Here is a 24657-nt window from a genome sequence, read left to right on the forward strand (position 1 = left end):
AACATGGTAAGTAAGAACTTTTCAAAGCTGTTCTAGGAGATTCCAGGTCCATGTTTTTATGAGTCTCAGAAACAAGAAAAAAACATTTAAAAAGTAAGATTTTTAATGAAGGATAAGATCAGTGAAATGAATATGAAAACAATGAAAATCAATTGAGCTCTATGTTAAGATTTATTTGTAAGAATGTCAGAATTGGTTTCTCTCAGACCATGGATCACTCTGAGGCTTTGTTGCAAATATTTACCACAAAATGCTCTCTTAACAAAGAACTGAACAAAAACACTTTTAGCACTCTTTTTTAACAGGGCTGGGTATCGTCTGAAACTTGATGATATTGACAATTATTTGACTGAGTTTCAATACTATTACCACAGTACCTAAATATTCTACTCTTAAAAGCATATATATTTTTTATAAACAGTAAAAAAAAATAACAAAATTATAATTCAGACAAAGAAATTTACGATGAAACATTAAGTAAACAAGACTTCCGACAATTAGGTTTAAGATATCTGTGCCAACTTTACTTCATAACTGATGATGGAAATGTTTAGTTCATTAATTAGTTTGATAGCCAGCCCCGATGTTATCTAAAAATATGACACAAGTGACTACTCGAAATCAAAAATCTCTGCCTCCTTCTCTTTCCAAAAAGCAAAACTACGGTCAATATATTTACAAATTTCTTCATTACTAAAACTGGAAATGTCAGTTCCAGTGTAGAGTGTCCCCTCATCTGGCGTAGGCGTCTGCACAATGACTTTAGGGACCTGTCTAACCTCTGGGAGGCTGTGTTTTACTGTTTCTGTAGAGCATTCAGGCTGACTCAAGGTATTCCCAAAGAACTTTATTTTAATGTCCTCGAAGCCGTCCTTCCACTCACGGTTCCCAGCCTCAATGTCCTGAATGACGGCCTTATGAAAGTCCCTGACCATCTCCCAGGGGAAGCTCCCCACATGGTCGAATACCTCGAAGCACAGAAGATGCCTCATTTTCCGTTCATCGACTGGCAGGTCCAGCTCCAAGATGTGAAAGTAGCCCAGCATGAAGAGATCTAGGGTCAGGTTGTCATACTCTACAGGAACACCATCCAGACGGGGTAAGAACTGCTCTGGCGAGTAGAGGGCTTTCTGCCTTTGGAGCCTGTTGATAACACTGCAGGTTACACAACAATGTATTTGACTATCTGTCATTCACCAAGCATGAACAAGGAGATACCATATGTCCATAGTTTACCAAGCCCAAAATTATGTAATTATGTAGCATTAATATAAATGTATTTTCTGAGTACTGGTACAAAACTTATAGACACTTATTGACATAATTTGCTTAGTGATTAATAAGGTATTCTAATTCTGATTTACTGTCCTATAAATGTCCTATAAATAAAAAAAAAAGCAGAATCCAAGCCTGATATTTGGTATTTATGTTGAAAAATATTTTTTATTTGGTTTCAGGCTTAAATTTAGTTTAAGTCGAGACAGGGGAAGGGATGGGAACCAAAGCCCCAGACCACCCTCTCCCCAGCTACCTTCTCCAGCTTATCCAGGCAATCAGTGAGACATTTCCAGGTCAGGGAGAATCACTCCAAAATTGTGTCAAAGGGCATCCCTAGCAAAGTCCAACACCTAACGGAAATGAGTCAGACTTATCGCCAGCAATGGGGCCATAAATCTGAAGAACCCTGAAAAAGGAAGAACCTCCAAGGGATATGTTTGACCGCCTTCTCCAAGCTCAGCTGGGAAAACCCCAATGTATCAGACTCCTTTCCCATCAGAGAGTTGACAATCCATGTCCCAAGAGCTAGTTTCAACAGGCACATTGCACCCAACCCCTATGGTATCTCTTGCAGCTGGTGAGCCCACAAGAAGGCTGGCCCATTTTGCCTCTTTGGCCCCTTAGGCTAATGCCTGGCCATTTGGTGTTCTCTCTCTCGAGCTTCGTTGCCAGGCCTGCCCAAGACAGAATTCCCCCCCCCCCCCCCCCCCCCCCCCCCAACACACACACACACACACCCATTATACTTTGCTATATAACGTATAATAGGGTTATAATGAACCCCTCTGTAATTCTAGTTGCTAAATTAGCTTGGTTGCTTGAGCGTTAACCACACTTCTCGTGTATCATTTACAGAGGTGTGGACTCGAGTCACATGACTTGGACTCGAGTCAGACTCGAGTCATTAATTTTATGACTTTAGACTTGACTTGAAAAAATGTTCTAAGACTTGTGACTTGACTTGGACTTTTACACCAATGACTTGGGACTTGAATTGGACTTGAACCGGTTTACTTGAAAAGACTTGATATTTTACCCCAAATATAAAATTTAACATGCATATTATATAGAGATTGAAAATGTGACGTCATTCACGGGTAGAACCGCAAAGGATTCTGGGAACTCGTGGCAAGCGGTACTAGCGCACGCAGGCTTTCAATTGAAATCAGTTATACAGGGATAAAAAGAAACACAAAAATGTCAAGAAGCTGTTGTATTATTAACTGCAATAGCCGGTCGCATGACAGCCACGAGAAGCTGACGGGTAAAGAGATCGGTTGTTATCGGATTACGTCGTTGAAGAGAAATTGTTCGAGCCATGTTTCCGAAGTAACAAAGACGCGACGGATGGCCTGGATTGCTGCCATTCAAAGATCAAATATAACATCCCAGAACCCTCCAGCTCACAGGTTAGTCTGCTCCAAGCATTTACACAAAGGTCAGTGTTTTTTAGTAGTTAATACGTCATTTTCATAACATAATTGGTGATATAGGTTACAAGCAAGTCTGGCGCTGAACAGAAATTGTCGCGCTATGCTCCTTTATTTATTGTGCATAAATAGTGAATTGTCCTGACACAATATTGCGTTTCGCTTCTGTTATTATGGTACATTGACAAAAACATATACTTTTATTCACAGGATAAAACAGTTGTTTTGTATCACTAATTGCCCAGTACGATTACAGCATCCAATATTGTTGTCACTGCTACATTTCTGTGATGCTACCAGAAATTATTTCCACTACTAATTAATTACCGTTGAGCTCAAAGGTCCTATTAATAAACGGTTAAGGAATGTGTATTTATGACGACGATTTGTGAGACTGGTAAACTTATGATACGTACGATGGTCTTTCGTTCGACACGGTGCGTTTCAAGGTCCTGTACCCATCCGTCGGTAAACTGTACCTGGGCTTGTTGCAGTGACCTGAAGTTACTAAACTTCATGAGTGTATGCACTCACTCCAAGAACCGTATGATTATAAATATGCATATAAATATGCTACGATGAGATAGCTGACTTCATCTAACTAGCAAATGTTGTCCAGGCTACGTTGGTGATACAGTTTTTTTTAATGTGTATGATATTTTTGTCATGCGATTTTAAAGCTGGTCCTACAACCGCATCCAAGAATAACATGCAGCTTATCTCAGAACTGTCGGTGAAAATTATTCTTGGAGCTAAGTTTAATTGAGCTGCATTTTAAAGAGGTGCAATTTCACAATTTGTGTATATTTTCTAAGTTCACTATTTTGTCATGTGTTGAGAAAAACACAGATTTTAAAATTACATGGTCTAATATTTACATTTAGCATAACTGCAACATTATTTTTTCTTTTTTTTTTTTTAAAGACTCGAAAGGACTTGAAATTCAAAGTTTCAGACTTGTGACTTGACTCGGACTTTTACACCAGTGACTTGAGACTCGACTCTGACTTGCCTGACATTACTTGAGACTTGACTTGAGACTTGAGGATAAAGACTTGAGACTTACTTGAGACTTGCAAAACAATGACTTGGTCCCACCTCTGATCATTTATACAGTATAAAGCTTCTTACAGCTGATCCCTTATTTACAAGGGGTCACCACAGATAATTTACAGATAATTTGAGTTGGCAAATCTTGACGATGCAACCCGCAACCCTAAAGGTATTTGTGTTTCCTCCTGATCTCAAACCAGTGACCTTTCGCATGTTGGGTAAATATATAAACATCTACTATGGAGGAACAGCATATATGCATTAAAAGAAAACAGATATTGTTCTTAACTCCATGATTCTGATGTGAGGTGAAAATTACAATATGATCTGACACACAAACATCCACGCAAATCTCTGATTAAGTTACTTAAAGATGTGAACAGTTTCAGTTTTCAATAGGAAGGGAAAGTCACCCCATCCTACCTTCTTATCTGCCTTGAAGGGACACTGGAAATCATATTTCTCCAGTTTCCCAGCATCTTGTTGACAGCACTTCTTTGCTTGAAGAAGTGTCCCAGGGAACTATTCATCATCTCTGACTGAGCACTCTCGATGCTACTCCTATGACCAGATCTGTCACCCATGTCTGGGTTTCCTCCACTTATCTTCCTCTCTGCTGCATCCTTGCTCTTCATTGCCACAGTGTAAGCAGATTTCTTCCAGTGGCCTAAAAACAGAACAACTATCCTCTCCTTTCTAAGACTAATGGTCTCTTGAACATCAGGAACATTTGTATCATAGTCAATACCAGAGTCACTGTTTTGATCTATTTCTGCAGCTGGATTCAGCCCTTTAACCTGCTTTCCTGACTCTGGGGCCTCAAACTGTGTGGAAGAGGTTAACATGTGAGCTTCTGAAGGTTCAGCTAACAACGACAAGTTCTGCGTTTCAAAATTTGACTTCAGAGTCCTCACAGACACTCCAAACTGATGGATTTCATCCTCGATCATCTCCCTGCGTCCCCTAGTGGAGTTCTTTCTGTCTGACGTCTGAGAAAACACTGTGATAAGCTCTGTATTGGGCATCTTGCAGTAGGGCTGGTCCGTCAGGTTGGTCATGAGTAGAGACATGCTCTTTACGATCCCCGAGATACGGCCGCACCACACAGGTAAGGGAACTTGATTTGTGAAGTTCCCAAACTGCGTGTTGACGGTGATGTTCACTATGGGGGCCGGCAGGATGTGCCTGAGCTCCTCAGCTAGACGAGCCAACTCCAACTCGTAGCCTTCACAGTTCCTCTGCAGGGAGACGTTGGCAATCTGCTGCTCCAGATAGATGAGATCACCCTCAGTCAGCAGCTCACCAGAGGGCCCCAGGATGGCATTGTGGGCTTGGGAGTACCTCCAGCTGACTTTGGCAAATCTGTTCCCGTTTTCCTGTAAAAGAAGAGGCAAACACCAGATAAACACGCAGGATGTAATTTTTACATTTTTTAAACATTTCAGAGGGTTTTGGCATGCAAGAAAAAGAGTAATGATACATTAAAACTGCAACACAGACCTCATCCAAACCTCAGAAATATGACTTGACTCACAATGTGCTATGTGTTCAGTGATTTGTTATGAGCAATTAAAAGTAAATGGGGACTGAATTTCCAAGTGTTTTTCAGATTTTCAGTAATGCAGATTTAGAGAAGCAACACAAAGAACGAGCTGCAATTTTTGCTTTTCTCATTATGTTTAGACTGTAACCATTTGTTTAGGGGAGGTTTTGTTTAAATTAGGCTTTACCTCAAATAGCAGACCTTACTACGGTTGATTATTATAGATTATTGTGGTGGTCATTTCTTGACTAAAAGCCGTTTTGTCTTTAATGCGAGAAAATAAAGCTTTCTCCACCCAGAAGTGGAGATAGCTTCTTTTGCTCAGCCAGCAGGCGGAAATTCAAAGTTGTCTGTCGATGAAGTTATTCATTTTATGTGCTCCATCTTTTCCAAGAAACACTCCAAATATTTTCCCAAATATTTGTTCATTTTTAAATGACTATTCCAAGAAACCAGAAAGGCCTTTGCCTTTGGGATTTAAATGTAAAAGAAATGGGGAAAGTGTGTGCACGAGTACCTACAAGTGTAACCCAACGGTTGGGTTACTTCCTGTTACAGAAGCTGAAATATTAAACACAACTTATACCAACCTATAACACAAAGGATTTTATAAAGAATCTAATACGTAAAGATCCACACAACATAATGACTGTTTTGCATGCAGTTGCATTCTGTATAATCTAAAAGGGCTTAGAAGTACCATTAGAAGCAAAAACTGACACTTTTTAAATACAGGACATACACTAAAGTGTTATCGACTAACTGTTTGATAAATTTTAAAAGGTTGGATTGGGGCTACAGTCTTTTGTTTCTACTTAAAAGCCAACAATTAAATGGCAATCAGGCTCATTTCCCTTTTCTCTGGAACTGCTAGTCTAAAAAGTCACATCAATCTTGGTTTACTCCCGAAATTCTCTGATTTAGTCCTACATGAAAAGCACCTTGAAGATCCGATTTGTACACAATGACTTCTTGATTGAAAGTACTAAATTGTGCCCTAATTCATCTCTCAGACAACATTACCTTTCTCCTCTGATCCTCCTCATCCAGCAGCCTGGCCTGCAGCTGTCTCACCATGACTTGCCTCTTCCATTCTGCTATGGGACAGCCTCTCTCATCATGGGTGGGCACCAGATAATCAATGTCTGACAGGTTGGCCTCCTCAGTAGGTAGGACCACCATCTTATTCTTCAGAGATACATGAAGCGGCAGAGTTCTAGCTATCAGCTTTTTATCCAAAGAAAGGAAGTGAATCTGATGACAGGATATTTAAAATAAGGAAGCCTAGAATACTTACCGCTTGTCCAGTGAAAACTCCCGATATTCCTGACTGTTTCAAAGATTTAATGGACTTCATGTCGCCAAGAAGTTTTCTTTCAGCCAGGAGGTTTGCATCAGGCAACATTGTCTTATCAGTACAGACAGTTCTCTCACTCCCAGCGGCCTTGGGTTGCTTGAAACATCTAATAACTGCAGTACAAGTCATGAGAAGTCATTTTCCCAGTCATTTTAAAGCAGATTAATATTTGAAATGACTCACTGTTACCATGAAATTGTGCAATAAATTTTTGCCTTGCTTTGCAATAAGAGCAATTAAATAAGCTCCACAGATGTTTCTCTCACCAGATGTTGCGATTTCAACCTGCTCTATTCTACTGACGGCAGTCCTCTGAGGCTGGGCAGGTGTAGATGAACCAGAAGGTAAAGAAGGTGCAAGCAGGGACTGAGGGCATCTTGCTTGTGGAGACTCCTCATTCTCAGGCTGCTATTGTAAACAAATAAAAGGACTCACTGGCGTGCTCTAAGAAACCACAAAAAAAAACAGAAAGCATCATAAAAACTAAACTGCGATTACCTTTAAACTGTCCATGTGTGAGTTACTGCTGTGACTGTCTGTGCATGTGTCACTCAGGCTCCCGTAGTAGTCTTCCCTGCTGTGCGGCAACACCAGGGCTGGCTTTACTTTCACCTCCTCTGCTGGAGTGGGAACCTCAATGGGCTTATCTACACTGTAGGCCTGCAAACATTTAAAATATTTAGAATAAGACTTTACTGCACTTTACTGCACTATAATTATAATCACCTTGGAAAACGTGGAAACAGAGTGTGACAAAAAGAGGTAATAAGGATTAAAAAAAGGAAAAAAACGTGGAATAATAAAGAAGCATCTCCTATATTCAGTTTGAATAAATGATTTTTTAAAATTTATTCATAATTCAAAAAAGCAAAACAAACAAACAAACAAACAAATAGAAATAAGACAACAAACACCAAAGACAATCGAAAATTAACCGGCAATCTACAAACTTCAATATACGGGTTACTAAAAAAACAAAACACAAGTTCCTTCAACAAGGAAGCAGAATGATGCACAAACTTTACAAATACTTGTTTGTCCTTATACTTGCACTTACAGAACTGCAGCTTCCTTTAGCTGCTTTTGTACAATTATTTCATACTTGGAAGATATGTCACAACCACAAAATGATTCTCATTTGCAAGATGTTTTATTTACATCTGATCCATCCATCCATCCATCCGCTTATCCTTTTCAGGGTCGCGGGGGTCGCTGGAGCCTATCCCAGCTGTCATAGGGTGAGAGGCGGGGTACACCCTGGACAGGTCACCAGTCTGTGGCAGGGCCAACACACAGGGACCGACAACCATTCACAGTCACATTCACTCGCACATTCACACCTAGTAGCAATTTGGATTATCCAATTAACCTATCCCCACAAGCTGCATGTCTTTGGACGGTGGGAGGAAGCCGGAGTACCCGGAGGGAACCCACGCAAACACGGGGGAGAACATGCAAACTCCACACAGACACTTGCTGTGCAGCAACAGTGCTAACCACCGTGCCAACGTGCTGCTCCACTATTTACATCTGATCTTTCTTCAAATTCTCTGAATGCTCCTTTTCTGTGGCTGTTTCTAAGTCCAGGTCCTCTTCACTTCTTTTGCCTATGGTGTGCCACAAGGCTCCTGTTTGGGGACTTTATTGTTTCTGCTGCTCCCTCTTCAGCACATTTTGATTACTGTTAAAGAAATTTCTTATCACTGCTGCACATATGGAATCCAGTTTTGTATCTCATTTAAGCCCCAGTCACACATCTTACATACGTGCTTTGACTCTATTAAAAACTGTAATGCAAATTCTAGTTCCCCTTGCCACTTTTGCTAATCAGGATCAGGAAGCTTGGTGTGACTGCTGTTTCAGCTTTTACCTTGCTTACCAAGTTGAGGTCTATTGTGTTATGCTCTGAATTGGGGATTGTTATTCATGCCTTCATTTCATTGCAATTGGATTGTTAGGATTTGAAATGACCCATCGTTACCGTTACCTCCTGCAGTTCTGCAGTTTTAGCTGTTCACATGTCACACCATGGTTAATTCTGCAGCACTGGTTCTCCACTGACTTTAGGATTTATTTTAAGATTCTGGTTATCAGATAACCGTTACATCCATACATCGCCAGCAGGTCCCTAGGATCAGGTGATTACGGCCTGCCAGCTAATAATTAAAGGAGACAGAGCTTTTGCAACAGTGACCCCTAGACTCTGAACCTCTTTCTGTCTGAGCCTGAGATCTGTGGATTCAGCTGTTTCTTTTAAAAAGTTTTAAAACTTGCTTTTGGGTAACTTTTTTGCATTTTGTTGTGAAGCCTTTGTGATTTTTAGCTTGACAGTGCTATCAATGGAATTATACATTACTTACAGGTCTAATGAACCCTGAATATTACAACTTGCTGGCCTTAATATGCTCCAAATTTCTTTTCAGCTGAAGCACACTTTTTCATGATTTTAAAATCCCTAAATGTTTAATGCATGTTTTGACTCAGGAAAGCCTCCATTCCTTTGTGTGTGCAATGGTTTCCAGAGCTGTCGTCGTTTCAAACGGCTCACAGTTTCTGAATAATGAAAAAAAAGTAAAGCAAAAAGCACACTGTGCTGCTTTTGGTTGTAATTTCCCATCAAAAGGAAACAAGTGAAGCAATATTGTTCAGCTTTACTGTCGATAAGAAGAGGGGGAAGGAGCGGGAAACTTCCAAAAGAGCTGCAGCTGTGTTTTCGGCACTTCCCTCCTGCTGTATTTGATTTACTTATTTATGGCTCATAAATGCTGCTGGTTATAAGCAATGACTAAAGCTAAACACCGTGACGATAATTTTCTCCCATGAGCCATGCAAACGCCCTTAGATATTGAGTGAAAATGCTTTAAGAATTGTGAAAGACAGGAAAACATAGATGCTCTCTAGCTAAGCAATAAAGTATCAGCTCTGAAAATGACCCAAAAGTTCTGACCCTGATCACAGAGGAAGCACCAGTCAATCAGCGTCTCCAGCTAACCGATGTAGCTATTCGGCTGGATGCAGCTGTACGCTGGCCATTGTATTGAGCCTGTAATTATGAATCATGCTTACATGTGTGAGCATGAAACTGAGTTGAATAAAAAAGGAGAGGAGGACTATATGCTGGTTATTGATGCTATCATGTGAAAATACAACTATTGGACACACATGCTGACTTCTTTACAGCAAACACTTGTTTATGTACATTTTATTTACCTCTTCAGCTATGTTACTCTCAGGTTTAAACTAAAAAAGGTTGACTTTTGCAGCCATTTGACATCTGCCACTGCCCAGACTCCATGAATGACAACAGCGGCCTTTGATTGAAATTATTTTCATACTTTTTAAAAAACCGAGATACATACGGAGTTTGATAAGTATTAATTTGAAATGACTGATGTTAATGTTAATAAAATAAGGCACGTGCTCAGTCAGAGTTCTATTTTAAACACTCACATTTTTGTCTTAGAAAATGATGAGGATCAAAGAAGTGCTTACTGCGTTATATCTTTCCTGTCATCTAAATCAGGTGACATCATGCCTGCTGTAAGATGATCCATTTTCAGAGACTTCTCTCTTCACCTCACCTGAACTGCTGCAGGTTTCCCACCATCACACTGAACTGCAGTTTGGTGGCCGTTGCATGACGTCACAAGTGCTTTTCATGCAACGAGCCTGGTTTGTCTAGTTACGTGTGACCTCATTATGGAGTAAGATTTCGTTTGAGCGAACACCACAGAAACAGATGAAAAGAGATCTCCATCAAGGAGGTTATGTGATTGCCTGACTTAAAAAGTTACACACAGAACTTTTGCATGAGAAGTTTAATAGAAATGGAGCTTTGCCCAACTTAGAAGTAATTCACTTTTGGAGTTGATCTCGATCCAGGAATTTTTGCAAGGATTTTTTTAATATTGCGAAATGAGGCAAAATTGTACTTTCTGCATCATATCTTTACAAACACGTACCAACATACACATTTTAGTGTGGATTGTCCTTCTACAGTTGACCCTGTGTGTACACTGAGCCATCTTAATTTCACCTCACATTTGCTGTGCTCGTTTTGCTTTATTGAATTTGTTGACCTATGTTACATGGAGATGGCTCTCTGTGCCTGCTTGGGGTCTTTGTTTCTATTCTGGCTTCCTCCCACAGTCCGGAGACAGGCGTGTTCAGTCAGGTTGCTGATTCTAAACTGGCCGTAGGTAGGTATGAATGTAATGTATGGCTGCTTTTCCCCAAGTGACAGCTGGGATAGGATTCAGTGCCACACGAGCCCCCTGAACTGGAAAAACTGTTAAAAAAGGACATTATTTTATTTTGTTTTAGGTTCTTTTTTTTTGTAATTTTTCAACTTTTAAGATAGATAAAAGTATATCTTAAACTGAAAGAGGAAAAGCTGGGGGAAATGGCCTTGATGTTCACAACAAAATGACACCAACTGGATCCAGGGACTCGATTCATCCATGATGTGGAGGGAAGCTATGCAGTCTCAGACTGCTTTTGTTATTACTTCTGTGTGATAGTTGTGTGTAAAGTACGACTGTAGTCTTTAATCTTAATTTACAGGAGTACATCAAACCAACCACAGAGAGGACATAATTTCTTCTCTTTGTTAGTATAGTCAAATCTTACATTTACAACAGTTTCCATTCATCATTTGTAGATAGGGGAAAAGATGATTTTCAGGTGTGTTTTTTCTTTCAGTTTGTTCTTAAATCATACACTATTTGGACAAAAGTACTGGGGACCTATGCTACATCACCTCCATTACCCCTGCAGGAACTCTTTGTACACTGTTTTTATGCTGACATTAATGCCAGAGGAGGTTTGGAAGTCTGGAGCTCTGCAGTTATTGAGTCAGAAGAGCACTGGCAACTTTTACTCTCTATGTGCCTCAGCACAATTACAGCACCATGCTTGAATTCAGTGAGCTCTTTACAAAGATCCAAATGTTTGTACAGGCAGATTGGATGGCTGCGTGCTTGATTTTATACACCTGTGGCAATGCGACTGAATTCAAAGATTAAGAGGTGTGGCTCAATACTTTTGTCCATAATACAAACTACTTAACAGGTAAATATGTCAAGTTTAGGCACAAACAGGAAATCCCAGATTACAGCAGGTTTTGGGAGCCTTTAAAGTATTAAAAATGTAGATTCAGGCAGTGTAACCAGTCACACGAGATGATTTCAATATGGGAGCAGGTTCTGTGCCAGAAAGTGTCAAAAGTGTCAGTTGTTTTAGGTTAAATATGGTTGTTGTTGTTGTTGTTGTTGTTGTTGTTTTTTGTTGTTTTTTACAGGCTATCAAGGATATAAGTCTGCTAGGTTTTTAATTAGAATAAAAAAGGAAGTTTCTGATTATGATGAACAAATGAGCACATGAAACATTTCACAGCCTGAAGACTCGCACCAAACCAAAGAAGAAAACAAGCACATGCACGGCTGAATAGGTGGCAGCATTTCACACCGCTCCAGGCAGGCTGTCGGATGTATGAAAGCATTTAGGTCGCCTTTAATGAACCTGCATTGTCCTAATGCACTCCATACAGAATACATATCAAATTCACCTCTCAGAGGACATTATTAGTAGCCAAAACTTCAAAGCCAGGCCTAATATGCTGCTGCACGCTGTTGTGCGTTACGTCCATGAGGTGGTCCGTGCCATTTCCTCTCACGCGGCACTTTGATGTCGAGCAACACGAAATATGCTGTGACACAGCTCGGGCGGAGGAATAATCTTCCCAGAAGTTGTGCAATCCATAAATAGATAAACAACAAGCGGGCTGGGAAATGGGAAGGGGGAGCCCGATTCCTTTGTGACCTTTTTCGTAACAGTTCAGTGTCCTAAAAACTACGATGAACCCTGCATGTGTGTGTTTAATTAGATGCAGTGGCCAGAGAGCATTTGGTTTTCATCACTCCCCCATCACTACTGCCACGCATATTCAGATAGCCTAACCCTGCTTTTGGCCTGGATCTGCTCTCCTTTTTGTCGAAGACCACAAAGGCTCTGATCGCTACAGATTAGGAGCCAGGGAGTTAAGAAACAGCTACTCAATGCTGTCTCATTGTCAGACATGCAGCTCCAGTAATCTGCGGTCCCTGTGGGTCGAACCACGGGAGAGTTTAATTATTTCAGAAACACAGTTTGTGTTTAAGAAACATGTCTTGTAATTCTGCACTCTGGAATCAATCATTCAAACAACCTGCTTCCACGTGAAATATTCACAGTGATAAATTGCAACAGGGAATGTATACAGCGGCTGCACATTATACACAGACCGCTATAGTGTAAATACATGTCCACTCACATGGCAATATACTCTCAGGTTTCCTCCATGGAGGTAAATGCTTGCGAGACTACCAACTGACAGATATACTGTTTTTGGGAACATCTACAGCATTTTCTTTTTTTTTTTTGCATCTGCTGCAGCTACAAAAGTAATAACTGAAAGTATTTGTCTACTTAGTGCTGAAATATTGTAACTACTATTGGACATGTCTGGAAACTGCAAGATTAAAGAAAACACATCCAATTTGCAAAAATCAACAATGACAAAATAAAGTAAGGTCATGAGCCTGGAGCGTTACTCATGCCTAACCGTAACAGGCTATAACTGATCAGAAAATAGGCAAAATGCTGCCAAAACATCTGCCAGTTTGGGCTTCTCAAACGGAACATACAAAACTTTCCATTCATTTCACAAAATTAATTACTCAGCCTGTCCGCTCACTTTCCTTCAGCTCAAAGAAAAATAAGGCGCGAGTATAAAAACAAGAAAGAGAGCTTATAATATGGTGAGGGACAATGCTCATTAATTAACGAGCACTTGGGTCCATCGTGTAAATGTGCCCAAATTTAACTACAGAGGCTTTTCAACTGTAGTTCCTGGCACAGAGCAACAAAGACAGAAGCACATAACATTAAAGATCACCACTCATACAGTTTACACGCACAAACAAAATCACATGAGCACAATAAAAAAAACGATTGCACTTTGACAAACAGACCAAACTAAAACTCACCGACCTTGACCTCGAGCAGTTCTCTCGGCGCACACTTCGTGGTATGACTCACACCGACTTGTGCAGCCAGGTATTGGGGCGTGCTATCTTAAGATCACCGTCCACTTGTTTGACACCATCATCAGCGTCTCTTAACAGTGGCCAAGGGCCGCCAGGTAATAAACAATAAACTCTGATCGGAGAATGCTGTTAATAATTGAGGGACCGGATAGGATGGCCGGTAATGTCACTAATGCATTGACAAACCAGCGGTCATGCTGTTACACGCAGGGAGGTATCAGCGGAAGACTTGTCAAAGCACCTGGAGCAGAGACATGCGCGTGGGTAATCAGGTGATTTTGTTTTTCCACCTGGGACGATTGAATAGAAGAGCTCATTCATCAATCAAAAATGCTCCCACCCGAACCCCTCAGACTCAGCCGACTTTCCTCTGTACAACAGCTTCATTATATTTCAAAGTATCACACGTGAACACAGATATGACTACATTAGAAAATTATTTTGACTCAGAAGGAATAGAAGGTGAACATGGTATCAAAATGTAGGGAAAGAATTCGACCTTTCATGTGCTGTAACTTGGTCATCACAATACGACACCATATATAGAAGTTTACATCACAGACATAAAACTGATGCAGTTTATAGAACTTCTAATTGGAATTGGTTTTGCCTTTTTTCTACTTAATGTTGCGTTTTTCTTTCTCTCACTTTAAATTGGGTTCAAAGATACTACTTAGTTAAAACATAGACCTTCACATCAGTAACCAATCACACTGAAAGAAGTTGGGAGTGACGGACCAATCATATCGATCTCATAGTCAAAAAAGGGATATAACAAAACAACAATATTTTACACTCTGGCACTATGATGCCGTCCTTCTCTAAGGGGTATCAGGCCCTCCAAACTTTGAGAACCACTGCTCTGAAGGCGCCCGTGGACCCAAAACTAGCCAGCAAAATGTCCCATACAGCACCTTTTATAGCGTATATGAAAGCGCACATAAAACTGAAAAATAAATTCAGGGTTCAAAATTTTTTTGCAGTCTAAAACCAGATATATAATAGCAAAAGAAAGTCATGATACACAGGATATAATGAGTGATACACTTTATACTGACAAAAGGTATTGGGCCACACCTCTTTAGCCCATTGATGTATAAAATGAAGCACCTGGTAATGTACTCTGGCTTTACAAATAAGAACCATAGCAGTTCAGCCATGAAGTGTCAGACCATGTGAGTCACAGAGCGAGGTTTGAGATTTAGTAACTGCAGTGCTCCAAACTATCTCTGACCATTAACATCAGAACAAAAACTGTGCACCAGGAGCTTCGTTGCATGTACTTCCATGACTGAGCTGCTCCGGTAGGTTAAATGTGTTCAGCACTTTGTCCATATAGTCCATATTTTATAGAGCTGTAAAATATCTCTGCACTAGTTTCCTAATAAATATCACATTTTGCACCCAAACATTATGAGTCGGACAGACTCACAGCTCTGTTGTGCAAGAGGATAAAGTGATGTGATGAGCCCAACAAAATTCATTAAATTCTCTTTAAAGTTATTAGATTACATGTGTTTTATTTCTCAAAAGAAATGTAAAACTTTAGACGTGTGTCTTAAAAACCAAAGTGATGACTGATGAATGCTCTTTCCAAGGTTTCTAAAAATAACAAAAATCTCAAACACCAGTATCTTTGGCCTGATCGCTCTGTGTGTGTGCACGCGCGTGTGCGTGTGAAGTAAACCTCACACCGCACACTGTTTATTTGATTGCAGCTGTTGCTGAGATGCGAGATGAGGGAAGAGTAGATGACAGCGCTGAACGAGTCTGACCTCGCTGTGAGTGATCCAAACATGGCAGCGAGTCCAGATCTGCAGCGGTCACTGTCCCGCTACATTCAGGTCACTTCTCGGAAATGAGATTATCCAACTGACACTTAAGAACCGATGAAACCCGCGATCTGCGTTACAAACGTAAAACACCTCCAGAAATGTAATTAAGGCACGTCTACCTGCACACCTTATCTCTGCCACAGCTGGATTTAAATCATTACATATTCTATCCTGTAAATGTTATAAAGATTTAAATCGAGTGACTGTTTGGTCGGTTGTCTGTCAGATGACCTTTTACTTCACACTGAGTCTCTGTTAGTGTATCCAATTCATAAAGTGCCAAGAAACACGATATACCATTCAGTCTGCTACCATCATTACACAGCATCCAGAGGTGACAATCATAGCACTTCCAAGCCTCTTGGAAAAAAACATGACTGACAGTCAAATGTGTGTTTGATGCCAATGACATCCTGCTCTCCAGCTCCACAAAGGGATAGAGTTGCCGGCTCCAGGCATCAGAATGGTGAAAACGCTGAAACTTAAGCTTGTGGATCCCATAACGGGCTCAGCATTTTCACCCGCGGGCCCTCCACCTGAGCCGCTGGAGAGAAGTAACTGATAGGCCCTTAGTTGGCGGTGGCTCGGGCTGTGTCGGACGCCACAGCAGCCCTGCGCTAATTAGCTTCCCTTTGTTCATGGGAGGATTATTTCTTAAGAGGAGCTCGGCAGTCACGCCTCACTACTTCCCTATCATCATCCTCTTCATGTATGAGTGCTGCTCTTCTCCGCTGACTTATTCATGGATCCTATTGGCCGACAGCTTTGGTTACTCTGTGTAGCCTGCGTTATAGGCAGCAAGTGAGGAGTGGTGATGGAAAACAACTACATCAGGCTGCAGGTGGACAGCTGTGAGGCTTTAACGTTCAACAAGTCTGCTGACAGAGTGGTCCCCACCTGTCCCAGAAGCTGATGCGACCATTCAAGGTTTACCAAAATTCAATGAATTTTTCTCCACTGAATTATCTGAAATCACATCAAACATCCTGAGTACAAACTTTTTTTTTGTTTCTCTAATTCACAGACATCAAATTAGTGGAGTTTACTCAAACTATGATAAGATCCTATCATACTGATGTTCAGAACTGGTTATAGAAGAAGACGAGATCTCGATTTCAGACACTTTTGACACTTAAGAGTCGGTCTAAAATTGATTTGGATTCGGTTTAAGCAGCACTTCAAATGGATATCCTCTGTCCTTTCTTATTTGAGAACTTTCATTCAGGTTTCAGAGCTCTCCACAGTACAGAAACAGCTTTAGTAAAGGTTACAAAGGATCTTCTTAAGCTTTCTTCCACAGCGTGTTTTTGTCCTGTCTTCCTCCCCTCACCCAAACCAGTCATAGCAGATGGCCACCCTGCTCTGAGCCTGGTTCTGCTGGAAATTTCTTCTTGTAAAAAGGGAGTTTTTTCCCTTCTCACTGTCACCAAAGCACTTGCTCCTAGGGGGTCATATAATTGTTTAGTTTTCTCTTTTTTTCTTTCTGTTATTATATATTTATATTATATACATACCGTACAATATAAAGAACCTTGGGGCAAGTGTTGTTGTGATTTGGCACTGTATAAATAAAACTGAATTAAAATGAATTGTGAATTACAGAATGCAAATTAAAAGCTATGAAATTTCAGCCTACTCATGTGACGTTATGAGTCAGTAACTCAAATTGTTCTTGTCTTCATGAAATATGCCAAAGTTATTTGAAAAAAATCACCTGATTCTGTGCATGTCAGGAGGAATGACTTACATCAAAGTATTCTGAGTTGATTAACCCTAATGCAGGTAAGTGCTTCCTGCAGTGACGTCTGACTTGAACAGGCAACACCAGCAAAAACAAGGTGTCAGCTCTAAAATATTGATCAATCGCATTGAGGAGTGCGCTGCATTCCACACGAACCAAAAGAGCTAGCCTGACAGACTCATCTGTGGAAAACAAAGAAAGAAGAATACCCCCCCCCCCCGCCACAGTACTCACGCCATCATCTCCTGTAATGCCCTAAAGCCTTCATCCTCCACTTTCTCAGACCTCTTGAACTGAGAGCAATGTAATCAGGTTGAGTGGAAGAGAACAGCTCAGGAGAATGATAGGCTTGACCTGAATGAAATACATGTTACAAATTAAGAAAATGATTCACTGAGCTTCCAAGATCTTCCAGATGTTTGACCGTACTCGAGCTTTGATTTTCATGCCAAGGCAAACAGCTGTGCCGCGACACAAAGAGAGGAAACAAACAAGGGAAAACGTGCAAAATAAAATATACTGCAGGTGACAAACATCTTACGTTTCTCTCCATGGCACGGAGATATCTGGCACATTCAGCGTGTCCGTTGTACTCTGCCAAATCTGCTGCTGTGAACCCATCAAAATCTTGATCTGAGGGGTTGGCTTGATGGGCCAGCAGGATCTTACAGCACTGAGAGATCAAACGAGACAAGTTTTATTAATACAATTGAGTTTATTCAGGCATAACACAAAACATAAGATATAAAAAATGTGGAAAAAAGTTAGCTCTGACCTCCAGCTCTCCATTCTCTGCAGCATCATGAAGTGGGGTCCCTCCCCAGTAATCTTTCATGACCTTTGAACCCATGTGTAGTAGCTTCTCCAAGATGCAATAGTGTCCCCTGCTGGCAGCAAAGTGCAGAGCAGTTGCTCCATCTATGTCCTGACAGGACAGGTTGATATCAGTGCAGGTCACCTGTTCAGAGTTAATTAAATACGGATCAAAGAAAGCATCAAATGTAAAAAACAGCTTCATAGATTTATGCTTCTTCACTTACCAGCCACAACGCCACAGTTTGGTGGCCCATGTGAGCAGCAGCATGCAGGCAGGTCATGCCATCATAGGCCCTCAGGTGCACATCAGCCCTGCAGTCCTTCACAAGGTACTCGACAACATGCAGGTGCCCTTCTTGGCAGGCCAGGTACAGCGGAGTAGCACCGGTAGCCATCTGGTGGTTCACACACCTGTGCACAAACAGGTGATGGAGGTTAGCCATTAAAAAAATATATGAGCACAGGCAGATTTAAGAAGTTAAAAAGAGATATTCCACTACAGATCCAACACTTCAGGCCATGGAAATAACCAGTCTCTTTAAAAATATGCACCAAAGCCTTCTCTTGTTTGTTGGTATAGCAAATTTAACCACTGTCAGTGATTAAAACTAAGGACATATCCTTTTTATTTTTATTTTAACAGTTCATTTTTGTCTCTTTTATAAGTCTAGTTCCAATTTTTGTTCCGGTTAACAAATCATTTTGTTGTATCGTATTAGTTAGAGTTACCACAGTTACTCAGATCCATTAATAAAATACCTGAAAAAACCTACAGTGCTTTTTCCACTAAAATATCAGAGTTGTACCGTTTCAGCTTTTTTAACTGTGAGCATTTTCTCATTAAACATACAAGTTAAATAGAGTTTATGGCTTATAATTTCATCTGTTTTTATTTTTATTTGGTTTAAATTGTTTCTTTCTTTTCAGTTCAGTTTCAATTAGTTCAAAGATACATATAGGTTTGCTTATTTCATTATAGTTGCTATTGTTAAAAATGTTTTGTTAGTAGTTAAGTTAGAAATTGTTATAATGTGTAAGGTTTTTGTAAAGAGAGAAAAATCTGGTATTCATGGCCAACATGGTCTGATGTGTTCTAACAGAGCAATATCTTAATGAAATATGAAAGCACAGATAATTGAAGTATGTTTTTAATTCTGGAAATGATTAAATAAATATGTAGTTGCTGAATGTGGGTAAAACATATTAAAAATAACACCAAAAATAATGAGCACACCATGCGTGTATCTATGGATACACATCACACTGGACATCGATGTGGAAATTATGCAAAAATCTAATATAAGCAATAATGTTAAATTATGTCACAGGGGAAATTTCTTCTTTAATTTAAATCTTTTTTGGTCCTCAAAGCAGCGTTTCCACTGGTGTGCACACGGCTCTTTAACAACTGCAGGCCGAATGTGATGGACAACATGTAGCCATGTATTATTCACAGGTCACTGATGGTTACTTGTGATGCTCTAAACTCTGCCATGCATCATGCAAATTACAGTCAGACTCTATTGTAACAAGAGTATAAGGCAGGAAGAGCCACACGCGCCATTATCTGTGCCGCTGTCTCGGGTTTAGGAGATGGAAAAGTTTAATTGGAGGAAGAAGTGAGGGCTGGTGCTTATGTTTACTTACTTGTTCCTTTTGATGAGCGCAACCCAATACCGTACATCCTTTAATCATCTCAGATGTCTGTAAATGTGACCTCATGCCATAATCGAAAAAGTTATGCTCATTAAGAATTGCAGATGACTGAACTAACTTTTGTATTAGAACCTGTTTCCCTGTGTTATCATGTGTAATTCTATTTTTGTCATTTAGAGTGGTAAAGACTTTTTTTTCTATACTTGACCTTTTGTCCTTTAGCATCTGTATGAACAGGGATAAAACTGTGCAGGTAAAGAGTGGCTGCTGACAATATCACGAGCTTGGTCAAAATCTCCTGAACTTCAAACAAACATCAAACTTGACCAGATGATGGCAGAAAAGTCACCAAAGCGTTTTGGACTGACCCTCCAGCACCTTTGAGGATAATTCTGTGGGGATGCAGACAACAAATGTCGGTGTCATGGTGGCAGTAGAGGAAAAGCCAGACCAACAGCAGTTGCAGTCATAATCTGGGGACTACGAATTTCTGCACCAACTTTATTACGCTGAAGAGAAATAACAGCGCAATAGTAGTAATAATAATAATACTTTTTATCCAGTAATTTGCTGTTACTTTGTTTTCTGGTGACACAGATATTTATTGATAAGATTTTTTTAAGGGTTTGGAAGTGAGTCAGTGTAAGATCAAGTGGGACATCACTCTTAAATAGGGGTTGTTTTTTGATTATCGATTTATCGATTTATATCGATTCTAGCTTGGATAACGTGATATCGATTCATTAAAATCCTGAATCGATTTTTTTATTATAAATTTATTTTGCCTGAAACGCCAGAATCTCAGGTTACAAGTCACAAAATTTCAACCACCACCAAACAGCTAAAACAGTAAATGAGAGCAGGTACACGGATTCTGCACAAAGACGTAAACACAAAGCGTGGACGCACTAACGCATAAGAATCAGTGAGATGTCGCTTTTCTCACCCGACAGCACGGACACGGTCGCGGCTGAAAGCTGACAGCTCGCTGATTCTGATGTTTCAGCAGGTATGCGCTTTGTGTTTACCTCCTTTTTGCACTGATTCTGAAGCTGCAGGTTTTATCCCTCTCCAAACAATACAGTACAACATCGTGAAGAAGTTCATTGTAGATTCTTTACCCAGCATGCTCTTAAGGTGTCCTTCATGTGTTGTTTCATGCAGGTTAAATAAATGGGGATGGGCAGTGAAAAATATAACTTCACTGCTAAGGACAAAAAAGAAGAAACTTTACAAACTGAAATGAAATGTTTGACGGATTGAGATTAGTTGCTCATAATGTCTACAAATACTTTATCTTCCTAATGGAGGCATGATCCAAGCTAACGCCCGCCTTTTTTAGGCTCTGTACCCAAGTGCTGTTAGGACTCCTTATGGGTAGTTCTGTGCATAAAGAAAATCCTTCATGCATTGCTGTGTAGTTGCTGTGTAGTTAACAGTTGGTCAATGCTGGACAGTTTAAGCTCTAGTTGTAAAGGTAACCAACGCTGTCACATGTCAATCAGCGTTATCCTTCACTTCCACTGGAAGCTGCATCACTCAAAACTGAAAAACGTTTAACTTAGGACTCGCTCACTTTATGACTGTTGTTCCACGGTCTCTGGCCATCGTATAACCGCTAATCTCGTTTTATGTGGATGGTATGCTTATAGATCTGTGGTGATCGCTCAGTGGCAAAGAGAAGTAGTGTTTTCAATGCTTTAAAAGAGCAAAAGTTTCTAAATTTAATACCTGCCTGATAGAAGAATGAGTCTGAAACACCACTTTTTAAACTTGCACTTAATCAGTGCTTAAGAACTTCCAATAGCAGCGGCTCAGGTGCTATTATGCTTTGTTTGGGTCCGTCAGTTACTATAGTGCCATGGAAAATAAAGCAGATCAGAAGTATCATCAAAAATTATTCTAAAGTATAACATTTCTAACTTTTAAATTTTTAACATTTTAAGTTTCTTCCTAACAGCGCTACTTGAAGTTTCACAAACTTGCAACTCTTTGCACATACTTCCAAAAACAAAATACTTACTAAACTTACTTACTAAAAACAAATGGAAAAATGGAAACGCAAAGTCAGTTAATATTAATCTAGTAAGAGGGTCCAATTCGGCCCACTGGATGGCTTTGAAAAGTGTGGATGCAGATGATTATCTTTGTACAAACATCCTCAGGCAGGCAAACAGAGCCTGTAATATTAGGAAGTGAAATTAGGGCTGTGAACTCACCCAGGTGCTTCCTGAATGAGCAGTTTCAGACAGGTGAGGTCCCCGTTGGCTGCGGCGTAGTGAGCAGGCACAGCTCCACAGTTTGTCTCCACCTTGGCCACACCGCCAACAGAAAGCAGCCACTTAATGACCTCCACACAACTGAACCGAGCCGCGAGGTGAAGGGCCGTGGCACCGGCAGCATCTCTATCCTGGAAACATTCGCAGAGATCTGATGTGGACAAAACTGAAAACCTGCTCCTCTACAGGCTCAGGGGAGGTAAATGATTTTTGATTATCATTTTAGCAACAGATTAAAAAAAATGAAGTAACATAAAACAAGTAAAGAGTAATTGTGTGTGCACAGGTTCTCAGTCATTCAGGTCATAGTAGCCTAAGTCCCTTACTTTCCGAGCTCCTTAGACTGAACCATAAATGCTTTCTGTTTTTTATACGAAAAGCTGCAGGAGAGATTCTTATCTAAGAGATTTCCGATAATCAGTAAGTAAAATAGAAGCTTAAAAATCTGATCTTGCACATTCAGTTTTGAAAAACAATGTAAATAAACTTTACTCTGCTTCTACTCTGTTATACTTCCTGCAACCATCTGGGCATAATTACTGGACATGTGATACATTACCATAATGGATGTCAGCTAAGTCAAAACCATATGATGTAATCAGTCAGTAATACATCAGAATAGGTTTAAGCTTTTAGAGAATTTTTTAAACTACTTTAACTACTGTAATTAATTCCTTTCCCTATGCTGTTACTGTTATTACTTTTTTTCCTTTATTTTTCGACCCTCAAGGAACAAAATGATTTTAATAGCTAAAATAACCAAGTGGAGTCATTAAGAGTATGTTTTTAATGTGTGTTTATTATTCCTATTCTGCTTCTTTTGCATATAACAGATATTCTAAAGTCTTCTAATTCCATTAATTATAGTTTTCAGTTATTGCCTTCAGACTATCCTTGTATGTTACGTCTTCTAAAATACATTTAACCAAATTTTAGATGAATTGATGACCGTGTAATACTTTAAAAAACAACAACTAACAATTAAATCATCATAGTCAGTTCTTTTTCATCCTTTGTTACTTTCATGTTTCTGTTTTAAACAAAATCTGAAATTTGGAATAGTGGAATACTGAAAACATTTAGCTTACTGAAATACCTGAAAAACAGAACTCTCAAATCTTTAATGAATAAGATGATGACGTATTTCTCACATTTTGCAATCGCCTTTTACAGAATTTAACTAAAACTTTCACCACCAGGGGGCAGAGTTTGTTTTTCCAATGGCTGTTATTTATTTATTTTTATCAGTTTCTGCATCTTTGCTGCTATTCTTTTAACTTCTGACACTTCTTTTTAGCCTTATTCTTAATTTATCAGGAGGTTGCCTTTCCTTTCCTTTGCAGGAAGTGACTTAGTGACTTACCTACTAAAATAAAGGTTCGAATGACATACTTCCACTATCTTGTGGTAAAAATTGGTATTACACACTAGTACAGTCCGGCCCTTATTCCACTTCAGCTGATATCTCTTTAAATTGTGTTTTAATCATTTACAATGTAATAATTTGTTAATTTATCATAACCCTGTAATGCCAAGTGAGTTTTTGAGAACTCTACATCATCACTGTGATTTCCCCCCAAAAAACTTTTAATAAATGTAATTTATCAAAAGGTTCAATAAACACTGCAGTTTAAAAAAAGAAGAATTTTCTAACAATTACTTCTTGGTTTAGCCTTTACAGGTGTAACTACCTGCGAAAGGAATACATTAATAAATGTACTCAAGCCAGTGGAAGTCAAGTTAATTCCTTAAGCTCTCAGGATGGGTTTCACTCTCTAACTTTTTGTGCCAAGATTCCTATGAGTGGATATATTTACCTCAATGTTGCAGCCTCCTTCTTGCACAAGCCACTGCAGCTCCCGGATGTTGCCAGTAGCTGCAGCATCATGTGCTGGTGTGGCCTTGTTCGAGGCCCGGGGATCAGCACCCAGCCCAAGCTCGCTCACCAGGAACTGCAGGCAGTCCAGGCGTCCACACCTGGCTGCGTGGTGCACCGGGCCAGCACCCTGAGCATCAGTGATGCCTGTAGAGAGGTGACCAGAAGAGGCGAGCTCCTTCAGGGCTGCGAGATCTCCCGCTCGAGCTGCCTGGATGGTCCGATGAAGCACCATGCCTCGCTGCTATCAGTGGGTTATGGCACAGGCTGAACAAGCTCCCTGGAGCTCTTTCCCTTCCAGTAAAACACCATCTCACACGCACAAAGTCCCACACAACAACAAAAAAACCCTCGTGTACTTGTTGGCTCCTCCTGAGCCGGGAAAGCGACACTCGAGCAGGAGCCAGCTGGCCAGCATAGCTGTTGGGGAGAGAGGACGGGGTCAGAGCCGGTGAGAAAGAAAGGTAATGAAAGACGGGTGGAGGCGCAGCACTCGTGGCCTCCTGCTCTCTCTTTGTGTGGCAGTGACCATATGCTGGCACATGCACACACACTTCACTGGAGATGGGGGAGCTGAGGCAGCACGGAAACTTAAGTAATGGGAGAAGTCCGAGCCAAGGCATGGTGGATTACAATAAGAGTCATTTTTTACAACTATTTTAAAAATTAATCAAAGAGAAGGGCGACTAAGCAGCTGGTACATGTAGA

The 24657-nt window shown here is 40.3% G+C and overlaps 1 protein-coding gene across 1 annotated transcript; it reads right to left on the bottom strand.

The window, feature by feature from the left end:
* Nucleotides 1-158: 158 nt before the first annotated feature.
* Nucleotides 159-24645, bottom strand: espnla (espin like a). The gene is made up of 11 exons (XM_004552852.3): nucleotides 23891-24645; nucleotides 22014-22204; nucleotides 18363-18549; nucleotides 18098-18280; nucleotides 17864-17995; nucleotides 7160-7321; nucleotides 6928-7069; nucleotides 6602-6774; nucleotides 6328-6492; nucleotides 4185-5137; nucleotides 159-1143 (listed from the first exon to the last, which is right to left on the bottom strand). The coding sequence occupies exons 1-11, from the start codon at nucleotides 24182-24184 to the stop codon at nucleotides 612-614; spliced, it is 3114 nt and encodes a 1037-aa protein (XP_004552909.2). The 5' UTR covers nucleotides 24185-24645; the 3' UTR covers nucleotides 159-611.
* Between the last annotated feature and the right edge of the window lie 12 nt (nucleotides 24646-24657).

The sequence above is a fragment of the Maylandia zebra genome, linkage group LG23, assembly GCF_041146795.1.
Source record: "Maylandia zebra isolate NMK-2024a linkage group LG23, Mzebra_GT3a, whole genome shotgun sequence".
Taxonomy (NCBI): Eukaryota; Metazoa; Chordata; class Actinopteri; order Cichliformes; family Cichlidae; genus Maylandia; species Maylandia zebra.